Source organism: Malaya genurostris, chromosome 3 (genome assembly GCF_030247185.1).
Source record: "Malaya genurostris strain Urasoe2022 chromosome 3, Malgen_1.1, whole genome shotgun sequence".
NCBI classification, from domain to species: Eukaryota; Metazoa; Arthropoda; class Insecta; order Diptera; family Culicidae; genus Malaya; species Malaya genurostris.
The window spans coordinates 303728573-303740945 of NC_080572.1; the positions used below are offsets into that span (position 1 = coordinate 303728573).

The 12373-nt window shown below is 38.0% G+C and overlaps 1 protein-coding gene across 1 annotated transcript in view; it reads left to right on the top strand.

Annotated features, from left to right (window-relative positions):
• The window catches only part of LOC131435038 (vinculin), a 38890-nt gene extending 30039 nt beyond the window's left edge, over nucleotides 1-8851 (top strand). The window contains exon 5 of the mRNA XM_058602506.1: nucleotides 7581-8851. Within this exon, the coding sequence (XP_058458489.1) occupies nucleotides 7581-7688 (108 nt within the window). The 3' untranslated portion in view covers nucleotides 7689-8851. The remainder of the gene's footprint in view (nucleotides 1-7580) is intronic.
• Nucleotides 8852-12373: the final 3522 nt, after the last annotated feature.

The window sequence follows — 12373 nt, forward strand, 5'->3', positions numbered from 1 at the left end:
AATCTGAATATGTGACCGTTGAATTGCAGTGCAGCGTTTTTCGCTCTGTCGTTCATTTCGTCGAGCTCCCTTGAAACGTGATGAATATTTTCGTCTTCGTGTATTCTCATAGCCCGTATTTCTTCTTCAACGTCGTCTTCACCAAATATGATATTCGAAATAAATCCTAGTACTCCTTTGCTACGTTTTACTCTCGTTGTCCTTTCAATTTCCTGTATTGCATCCTGGCTATAATGCTCTAGAGTGTCTTTCAGTTGCCTATATTTCTCTAGACCAAGGTATAGCTGTGTAGGTCCTACTGCGCTCCTCACCATCATGAAGATTCGATCTATTTCATCAATATCCTTTTCGGGCGATACATTTGTCTCTATGTTTGTTCGCCATGTTCCTCTTTTCAAAACACATGTTCCAAAGTGATCGAATATTATACCGTCTTCATCTATAGGTTTCATTACTAGGGCGTTGGTTAATGACAAAATAGCAGCGACTACGGAAATAATTCCTGCCATGATATTTAAATTTATTCCTATGACATGGATTCGGCTTTTCTTTTTTGATTTACGAATGATGTCTTCATACTTCAATTTTTCATCATTTAAATTCATCGTCGTGATCTCTTTGTTCTCCTTCTCAAATAATGTGGATTTAGGTATTTTCACCTCCTCTTTAGTTGTAAAGGAATCCAATGATTTGCAAAGCACTTCTAGTGGTTGCTGTTCCATCGAGTCCTTGCTTTTAACCATTGGCTTAATCACGGATGTACTCGTTTTTAAGTTTCTTTTCCGATAATGGTGACCTTTTACTTTCTTTGTTCCATAGTTGTTCGAAGGTGTACTTATATTGCCAATGAATTGAAAGGGTATTCCATACGTTTTATCCCTTTCATTGTTCTCAATGGATTGTTTAACCGCTTTGTTGCTTGCTGAAGCCGGTTCCTTAGTAGGAAGATTTAAATTCCAATTTTGACGACAATGTTTGATTCTCGAGTTACCAATTCTTCTTGGCACGTTCTGAGCTTTCAGTTGCCGTACATTGATTCTGGTCTTATCGGCTACTTTTTTACTAATGACATTCTCATTAGTACTGCATTGATAATTATGATCATTATATGATTTTGATGTATTATCTCGTACGATAATACGCTCATACGATGGCAGTTTTCCATCGTGTACCATTAGATGCTGTTCTTCCGTTTTACGTTTCGAAGGTGGTTCAACTATTTTAACACCAAAATCTTCCGTTGAGTAATGCTTTTCTAGTAATTCGTTTAGCTTCTGTTCCCCATCGTGTATCATCGTTATTCCATTTTCCACGGTATTGGATATATTGCCAAATATTAACCATCCCAGTTTGGTCCTCAACGCTGTTGGTTCTCCTATATCACCAAGGCGTCTCTCTACTGGTGCTAGTAGATGGCTATGATTCAAACCAATCAATAGCTTTGGTTGCGCGTTTACGTATGAATCGATTGGTAAATTTTTCAAATGTTTAAATCTTTTTATTAATTTATCAACATCGACTGACTGCTTTGGCAGTTGCAGGTCCTTTACGGTTCGCACTCCTTTCAATGCGTAAGCTCTTTGAGATGCACCGCTTACCCACAGGCGAACCCGTCTGCTTTCATCTTCATTCCTTGTGACGTTCTGAGTCCACTTTAACGTTAGTGGCTCGACGTTGCCTTTGAGTTCAAGCTTATTGGCCAGGGATTCGTCTAACAACGTGAGAGATGATCCTGCGTCAAGAAACGCGTAGGTATCAACTCGATTCGTCCCGTTCTTTAATGTAACGGGTACCACCTGGTACAGAATCTCCGATGTTTTCCCATCGTGATGATTAACTTGATCTTCTTTTTCTACCGGTGTTTTGTGGAGAATCGGGCTGTGCATCGCTTTGCACCCATTAATGCCACATGGCCGCTTCGTCGGGCATTTCCATGCGGTATGATTTTTGTTCAAACAACCAAAACACAGGCGGTTTTCCTTTGTGAAATGGTGTTTTTTTTCCATGGAAGCTTTTTTAAATTTTTCGCAGTTTCTTACGTGGTGCTTTCCATCGCAATACACGCAGTCCTTGCTGTATTCTCCTTTCGGTGGGCTTCTTTGTTTTGTTGGTGCTGCATCTTGCTGTTTTTCCTCCGCAGCGTGTGTGTTAATCCTGTGCCTTTTTACTTCTGGTGTCGATTCGGTCATTAGTCGATTAACCCTTCCATGTGGCTCAAGCCACCGATTGAAATCCTCCAGAGTTGGCGAGCCTATGTTTGTTTGGCATGTCTCTGCCCATTTGACCTGGATCGCATATGGCAATTTTTGCACCATTTCCTTTATCAATCTGTGGTCGTGCAGGTATTCTCTTCTACCCATTTGGTTTATGTTGCACACCAGATTGTCGAGTGCATTTGCCATTTCACAGGTCACGGATCTACTCTCTTTCCGTATCCGTGTTATCGCCTGTAGAAGCTCGTTATAGATTAATTCGGGTCTTCCGAAAACTTCTTCTAGTCTCGCGATTATTCGCGGTACATTAGCAGCATTCATCATAAGCTGCTGAACTTGCTTGTAAGCCTGACCTTCCAGGACTTGTTCTAATCTATTCAGATTCTCTAAATTGGAGAATCGACCTTCCTCCGTTGTGACTTCGAATACGTGCTTAACCTTTGGCCACGTATTCGCGGATCCGTTGAAACGAGGCAATTGCATAAGTGCCTGCCGTTTCAGATAAATAACCCAATCTTGGTTATTATCATTTGTTACTCCTGATGTGGAGGGTTTCGGTTCCTTGGTTTCAGCACTTTTTACGCTTACTTCCAGATTGAACATCTTCTTTTCGATGCTCATGCATTTTACACATAACCACCTTTCCTCTTGTAGTGGTATGTCTCTCAGTTTGGCACAACTTAGGTGGAACCAGCGATCGCATTCATCGCATTCCACCATGTTGTCCTTGCCATCTTGTGCCGTGCACAGTCGGCATGCTCCATTCGGATTTTCAATAAAACCGAATTTGGACATCTTGTTGTACTTTTTCTTTTAAGTATTCAACAGACGGTTCGCGATTTCCTTTTATCGCTTTGCTTCTTTGAGTCTTAGCTTTCCGTGAATCCTTGTCTCGCGGAAATTCTCTACGCTTGATCGTGAGTTCTTTGCTTGGTCGTGAGTTTCAACTCCTCTCTGGAGCCACCAAAATGTTTTGGTAAGAAATTAGAATTTCTTGGTTTACAACCAGCTCCTGGTGGAGCTACCAAAATATCCCTCGAAGGGGGGTTCTCTTAAGGAGGCTGGCAGCTTTGTGTATCGTGTGATCTAGGCGACACCTCCTATAGTGGGGGATACGCGTTAGTTCTACACAGATGGCACAATAGTGCACTGCTCGTTCGGATATGAAATTTCGGAAAGTTTCTGAAAATATACTTCTCTAGCCGCTTTTCACAGGACTTGATGGTTTTCGAGGAACAAACTACTTCAGGACGTGATACTCTGGTGACAACAAACTCCCTTTTTGAGTTCTGATCTAAGACTGATTTATTTACAGAAAATCTAACCTATTTATACAGAATTTTCTTACATAGTAGGTATACAAATGATATATCGGGTAAACCGTAAATCTTCTACCCTTCAATACATCGTTAAATTGCAATTCATTGCAACGCTTTCTAATCCTGGGTTTTCTTACCCGGTACATGCCCGACCGGCTAATCCGGTCGGCCGTTGTTTCCATTTTGGTACCTGACTCAAGCATTATCAGGCACCAGATAATTACTTGCATTGTTACAAACTAAATGCATTTCCTTTCATTACAAATATTTTCATTTCAAACCATTTCGAGCACAAGTGACGATTGCAGGTACTGGACCTTACATTGTTAATCCCTAACGATTTAATCCTCTAAAGGGACCGTAACGTAAATGCAAATTTATTTAACTGAGTCTAGTCGGGTCCTAACGAAAGCGCAGGGAAACATAAACAATGTGCCTTTATACCTGACCCGTACTTTGCTTAAGGCGGATTATCTCGGTGCGCTGCCGCATCACGAGCCTGCTGACCTTTTTTCTGGTTTTCTTTTAACCTGCCCTATCTCGTACAGTCATGTTGTACGATCGTTCTCGAGGTTTGAATTTGATGCTAAGTGAAGTTGAATGTGCCTGATGTTTTAATTTAAAATCGATTAAGTTTCGATACTCATCGTAACAGTTGAGGTTAGCAGCGACGGTAAAAAAACCTAATAAGGAACTGAAAAAATGAACATAGTAGGCGTGCGCGTCAGGAGTGCAAAATTTTCGCACCCGTCAAATATTTTTCGTGAAACATATGTCGTTTTTCATTGAGAACACCCTCTCAGCAGGCCGTTCAATTTTGTTGATTTTTGATCGCTTGTTGAACGATATATTGCACGAAATATTCGTTCAATTTGCTGGAACGGTTTGTTGTTGTTTTTTCTCTTGCAAAAATAGTGTGAAAATTAAGTTTTACCTTTACATAGAAAGAAAATTTGTTGTTATTCTACGTGAAGTAGAAGTATTGTGCAGGTATGTATTGTTAGTTTAAACAAATGAGTGGAGAAAACTTCAGAAATTCTGCAGTAAAACTAGTCCAACGGGGCTCCAACTCCTCATGTTAAAAATGGCTCAACAATGGACCTCTGTCTGCCGGGTTTGTTGAACGAAAAAAATGGCATTCGGTTCAACGGTCTGTTTCAAAATCGGCAAACGAAGGACCCGTGTTGGCCTCCCGTTGAACGATTGATTGGACTTTCATTGGACCAATGATACAACGTATTGGACCAATGAAGGACCACCGTTGAACGTTTTTTTCTAAGTGGGCACTCGTGGAGTGTTTTGCTCGATTCGTGCATTTTTCGTGCAGTCGGGCAATCAATACAAGTGCACTGTGTTTCATTGATTTGCACCGCACAAAAAAAATGCACTTTCGGGGCAATTCTCGGGCAACTATTTTGCACCCGTTTTCTTTTCAGAGCAGCAAGCGTGCAAACCAAACTTTACAAAACCGTTTCATTGATCAACTGTCAGGGCAAAACACTGGCACCGAGCGAGTGGAATCAATGAAAAACGACAATAGTTATTGGTTATTGAAATATAAAAAAAAGCGAATTTCCACGTTCTTTGGTTTTCGTCGTTTTGCTTGCTTACAACGGTTAAATGGGTAAAAAAAACGATACAACCATCCAGGAAATACGCAATGCCGGGAACTGGTATCCGAATGCGGTGTTTATCTAACAGTTTAATTCTGCCGTTATGTGCTCACCTGGAACTTCAGCCAAGTTTAAAATTCTGCCATGGAACAATCAAGGTGGTTGGAAAATATTCGAAGTTACAACGAATTTATCGATTATTATTTGTTCGAAAGTTTCTTCTACAAAATTTTTCATATTTGCAAAGGATTCAACCCTAGAGAAAGTCCGTGTGAGAAAACTGAATTTGGTAAGGGAATGGTTTTCTATATTATTTTACGTCATGTTTTTGGAGATTGCATTTATATCTTCCAGTATGATTCTTTAGAGTCTTTTCCTTGAATTATTTCAGACAACGTGAATGTCACTGCAACACAAATGAATGAATAAAAGTATTGTATAGATTTCTGAGATTAGGTTATTTATTGTAGGGGGATTACCTTGTTCATACACATTAGAAGTAAACATGCCACTGCAATGCAAGAATCTAATGAACGAAATCTAATAGAATGAAACCACAGAGTTCCGGAAATCTAATGGCTAACTTTCGTTGTTTAATTGCACTATAGCAGCAAAGCTAGCAAAACGAAAGAAAATCAGCTGTTTTTCAAAAAAGGGCGAATCTTACAAAACTAAAAAAATCAGTTTCTCTTTCCTATGAATAAATGCTTCGAAATTCTGCAATTTTGCTTAGAAATTTTAATTTTACAAAAAATCTCTATCTTAGTAATACAAAGAACTATAAAGGGTGAAACTGTAGTTCCATTTGATTTTTGGTATCCGGAATGGGACCTTAGCGAAATAATATATAGAAAGATGGCAAAGAGTTTTATATGATCTCATCGCTAGCTAAGAGCCAATCCTAGACACGTTTCCTATCTCCAACTACGCGACCCCTATGAAAGAGATTTATTAGTCTTCGTCCTTCCGGAAAGTTGGTGAAGTGAGAACATTTCCTCTCTTCCTTGTCCTCTATTGATTTCCTGTGAACGATGTCGATGAGTTGAAATGTTCAATTTGAGTTGGAATGGTATCAATTCCCAATACCATTTCGTAAGCAACTCGTATTAGTTGATCAGCAGAAAACACGATGGTTAAGATAAGGGACTGTGTTCTGCCAGGAGATTGATAATGGTTATTACCTTTCTCCGGACAAAACCAGAATAGATCCACTAGGCCACATTTTTCTAATTTCTATTGTCAGATTTTTTCAATTTTCCAATCCAAATTGGTTGCTCTATTTTATTAAACTATCCCTTGGTTAGACGTATGTATTTAAAAATATTTATTCTTGATTCTGAGAACGAACTCTTTCTTTTGCATTTCTTTTTTAGGCTTTTCAGAATACAAGATCCATCTGGCAAAATTCATTGCGTTTTTTATATAACCTCTTGTCTTTAATGACTACAATTCGAAAGATAAAAATAATCTCTCGCAAAAATCTAGTAAAATTACAATATTAATAAAGTTTTTTACTTTTGCAGTATGTTGAACGAATGAATAAACAAGATATAATTGATCATCTCACTCCCCTGAGACCCGATGGTAGATTTGTAGTTAGGCGTCATACTCCTAACTTTCACAAAAAAACAATGACTTTTCCTCGCTAGCCGGTTGCCCTGATGAACTTGTTCGAATAAATTGGTTTGGAGCAGGTTTCAAAATAGTTTTTCATCACGATATAAAATTTCTTCTTCTCTATAATGGTTGAACCGGTCTTCATAATATCAATTGTAAAATTATTTTTCGTAAAGAAAAAAGTGGAAAAATTGGCAAAGTAGATGGTGTGCTAGATCTCCTGGCAGCCGACTGTCTGGAGTTTTTTGAATTCCAACAGTTTATCGTTTCGTTCATCGTACGTACTATTGAGATCGTATTTTTTATCACTCGCTGATCTTTTTCCATTCCTACTAATATATCTCCGATCCTGTAATACTCGTGGAGATGCAGTGGTACCCGCGGTCTCTAGAAACAACGAGTATCGGACTAATATTTCTTCTACTCAGAAGAGCATGGTCTTTGGTCGTGGCTTTTTTCACTCATTCGGTCAATCACGAAGTGCAACTACGGGAGGTCTACTTCGGCTTAGCTCAGCTCAGCTCCTATTATTGGTTGGGTTAAGAAGATATTTAGAGATGTATTTTTGTTTTGTTCGCCTCTTAGATTTCACATTTCGGACATAATTTCTCGTATATTTTTACGTCAATTCGGTTATCTATTTTTTTGCAGAATAGTTGGAACAGAATTTTTGCTAAATCTTTGTTTTATGTAACGCGGGTCTTAACCCTTGAGGTCTTTTATCAGTGGAAGAAAACAGAACACTTTTCTTTCTCACCGATTCTTACTACTCTCTTAGTAGATCAATCTTTGAAATGTATTTTTTTCTATTATTTCAGGTCAAGGAAACGGTCCGCGCGGCCGAGGGCGCCAGCATTAAGATCCGTTCCGATCAAATCAATCACCGCCTGCGTTGGGTGCGCCGACAGCCATGGTATCAGTACTAAAACAAAACAGAAAAATCGCCATCCACAGCACAGCACAATCCTCTTCGTCGCCTTCGGTGAAGAATTCGACGCGGAACTGGAACGAATGCTTACTAGCTTGTAACTTTTTTGTGCAGCAATGTCCCACACAAACACATACACATACACACACACACGCATAGCCATTCATACATGCACTTACACCGACACAACGATTGGGATGTGCTCATTTTCTACGTAAAGATAGTCGTAGTTTGTAAGAACGAGATATGACAGCGATGTTTTACTTTGTATTTATTAACTATTAACATTTTATTGTTCAACCATATATATCTTCGTAGATATTTTAACATGTTTATAACTTTTAAACTCACATTTGTGAACAGTGAAATTATGATGAAGGCAAAACAGTTTTGTCGAATAGTGTCTCATTTTCAGGAAACGGAAACAAGGAATTTAATAAAAGTAAAAAAACGAAAAGTATTTAGAAATAATTAGAAAAAAAACACGTTGCCAAAAAAATACAACAAAAGTGTTAGTAAGCAAAGCTTTTTTTTTGTTGAATTTTGAAAAATTTTAAAACATCTCCGCTTACTAGTAGGTGTCAAAGTAGAAGAAAATAGTCTATTTTTATCGATGTTTTTTAACGCAAATAACGAAACAAATTTAACTGTAGGACCGTAATTGATGATAACAGTGCTAATACAAATGATTGAAGCGTGTTACGAAAAGTTTATAATGATGTTTACCGACAGAAGACATAGTTAAACAAATCTACTACAACCAGAACCGGCCATCGTGGCATTCATTTATTCTGTTTGTAAGTGCAATATCGTAGCATAACTCACACAAAAGTGCATTGCAGAAGAAAGTAACCAAGTATTCCTAGCAGCGACGACGTTCGGCGCAAAGATTCTGTGCTCGAATCGAGTCATAACACAATAGTACGAATAGTAACTAACTATCAGGTTTCACATCCTGTCTAGCAATATTACAGTTTACATATTTTTACCTTACCTTACACAAACCTAGAGCAGCTAATAAAGTAACCGGTCTATTTTTGCAACATTTTCTTTAAACATCAGATACATAGCAAAACGAACATACTTACTTAGCATGTGTTACAATAACAAGTGCCTATTTATATTCATTGTGAACAGTTTTTTCTTGTTCGAATATTTCAATTGTTGTTTGATTTATTTGTCTTTAGTTGAGAAACTCCATTATTTTTTGTTATTTTTTATGCAATAGGATCTATCTTTCCTTATTCTAGAAAAAAAATCAGTCTACTAGAAACTAGTTGAAAGAAAAATAAATGCTACATTTTTCGTCGTTTTGTCTGACAGCAGGGGTTATAAAAATGAGAATGATATTAATAAACTAGCTATTTTCAAAACAAAACTGTGTTTTCCACCGTAGATGTCATGGAATTAAAGTCCTGTTTCTTTTTGGTTTCTATGGGCTAATATAATACTAATTGATACCGAAAATGCTTCCTCGGCTTCATTAGTTCGTTCGAGTTTTTTTTTCAATGATTTTTTTTTATAGTAAATCTGTGTGTGGGACGGTGATTATACTGTAGTTTTGAATGAAACGTATGTAGAATCCCGTCACCCACAAGAGTTGATGGATAATCGATTGGCGTCAAATGACACGAACGCGGAGGCCAATTCACCGGTCCATTTCTCGAAATAATGCTGTCGTTGAAATGTTCTTTCAATAAGTCGATTGTTTCGGCCGCAGTAGTGGCACCATCCTGTTGAAATCACATTACGTTCGCATCCACATCTTGACGATTCTCAACAAAAATTTACTGATCATGGTTCTGCATCGATTTCCATTCACGGTAATGCGTCGTTCTTCCTCGTTTCAACACTGATTTTCAAAATATATTTTACGATTTGGAAGCTTTGTTCCGGAGTTAACTTATTCATGATAATTTGCCGACTAATACCGAGTAGAGATGCTTCTTTACGCTGTCAAAACAATTTACAGACAATAGAGTAATCCCTATTGAACAAAATAACCTTCCTAAAAACACCCGTTATAACGATGACTGGATATGGTTGTTGAATGCTTCTCTATTATGCTAAAACCATTACACTAGTGATACGATCCTAGTGACGGTAAGAATCCTTCCAGGTTGTTACTCGAACATACGACATCTGGCTTGAAAGACCTGTGCCACAGACTAACAGACAGGACACTCAAATTAGATTCTTCAATCATTTTAACGGTCATTTCGAATATTCCTTTAGTTGGGACAGTGCTCGCATATGTCATGATGTCGCCACGTTACCCTATTAAAAACATCCTGTCTGTCATCTAGACTGTGTTTATTTCTTTCATTTACCAACAGAGTTTCCATTCATACAGAATTTCCTGTAATGTATTGATTAGTATACGTCCATGCGAATTTCATGCAGGATACAGATTTAATACATATTGACAAAACTGTACACAGAATATCAGAATATCGTCTTTCATTAACCGCAATCAGCCTGCTTTCGGTATGCGAAAGAAAGTTTAACCAAAAATACGACTTATGAATTAAATTGGTGTAAAACGGGTTAAACAGGTTAGTACCGACGACACGACCAGGCACTCCGAAGAAAAATCAGCATTAAAACTGTTCGCTAACGATTCACCGCCAGTTACCACAAATCTAGCGACCCCTTGTAAATGATAAAAATAATCTTCTCGAGCAACACTGTTTAAGTTGCTATGGACTAGTTACCAAGGAATCCCAAAACAAATAAACATGTTTTGAAAGCGGTGGAATAGTTCTATTAGTGTTAAACTTTGTCCAAATTAAGCAGAAATGCATTTAAATGAACTCGATTTTCGGAATTTAATCGAAACTATGGATGAAACCAACGAACGAGGACAATGATCTGCTTCCAGCGATTCATCCGTACACTTCAACTGCTAGCTTTTCTGGACAGTAGGATTCGGTGTAATATACCGGTGTCAAAATTGTTTTGTGTCGGTTGATTGCGCAGAAGTGGAAACAGTATTTCACCGAATAGGCCACTATTCGAGGATTACTAGTGGAATTCCACAAAGAAATCATTTTACCGTACGTTATACAGGTACCGCAGAGCACTAGCCTCGCTCAGCTCGTTGTCGGTCATTTCCATGTCTTCCTTCTCACACAACGGTTTCAAGTCAAGACCTGAATTTTGAACTTGGCTTTATAAAAGACTAACTCATACTCCTCAATTTTTACATTCCGCTCGAGTCAGATAAATCCATTAAAATGTTCCGTACTATAATAACCGATCTGAAATTTATTTTGTTTACATTCATCTTGCCTTCGATATGCAGTAACCAAGGTTATGGTGACTGTTATTCAAAATCAATAAATATATCAACTTGTGCTGCCAGTTTAAAAAAAATCACTAGCGTTTTCGATTTGACATTTCCAGTTACTGAGGGGTAGTTAAATTTACGATACAGTTTTGATAGACGAGTGGCAGGTCGTGTCGTCGTTAGTACTGTCATTCCCATTGTGTTTAATTGAATCACATATGTTTTGCACGTATTATGAAACAATATTGATAGATCGCATTGGATCTGCTTTGGGACTGTAAATCTAAATTCAACATAAAATTATATTTGTCGGAAAATTGGGGTAAAACGATGTAGCACGAAGCATGCGATCATGAACACTATCTGTAAATTATTATTTGAGGTTATATGCGAAACATAGAACTGTCTTATTTAACCAAAATTGGTCCAAACACCGATCAGTAGATCATTTTTTGTTCTGTAATTTCACGGAAGAATATGACTGGGGGTAAAACAGAATACAGTTGTTTGCGGCAAGGATGGCTTTTATCGTATCAAAGAAAGCTCACTCGCAACTCTTCCACGATTGAATCAGTGCCATCAAAGAGAAACGGAAATCATCGCAAAAACAAAAAAAACCGGCATGGTACATTTAACATAGAATTGACACTAGTGCGAGAGCGAATTTCTCTCGGTGAACCGTCTGAGAATCAACGTCTAGCATGCTGCTGTGGGGATTCTCTCTGAAGCAACAAACGGTCGCTTATTCTCGTTTCGCGATCCGATTCTGTATGGGCAGTGGATAATTGCAATAGAATCATTTTACTATTGCCGCTTATTCTAACTATGTGCATATAACCTTTGTATAATTTGTGTCTATGAAAATGTATGTGAATGCTGCACACAAGGGTTTTTAAATATTGCAACCTAGTATGAGAATCATCAAGTCGAATCATCGATTCGATTTCCTGCGATAATTGTCAACTTGCGATTCTCACTTTTTAAATTCCACACAGCAGCGATCATTACCAGACTGCAATTTTTTTAAGGGTCGTGAAATACTCAGAGTATGAAGTGGAGCGAAGAAATGTAGATATTTTCTCGCGGTTCATGCATTGAGAGACTCGAGTTTTTGTAGCATCTTCTACCGGATTGAAAACGTTGTATACAATATTGATAAATATCGAGCAGCTTCTGTCAAATTTTCAGCAATTACCAACACTGGTTTGCGGTCAAACTTATTAAAAACAATCCATTTATCTAACTTATGAGCATGTCAGGAATACCTTCCGATTGGTGGAATTGAATTTTTTCCCGAGTTTCACAGTTAGTTTTCAAAGCAAAGTCAGAAAAAAGAGGAATTGGAGCAAAACGGGCATGATAGTGAATTTTGCGGATCTTCTAACTATCATAAA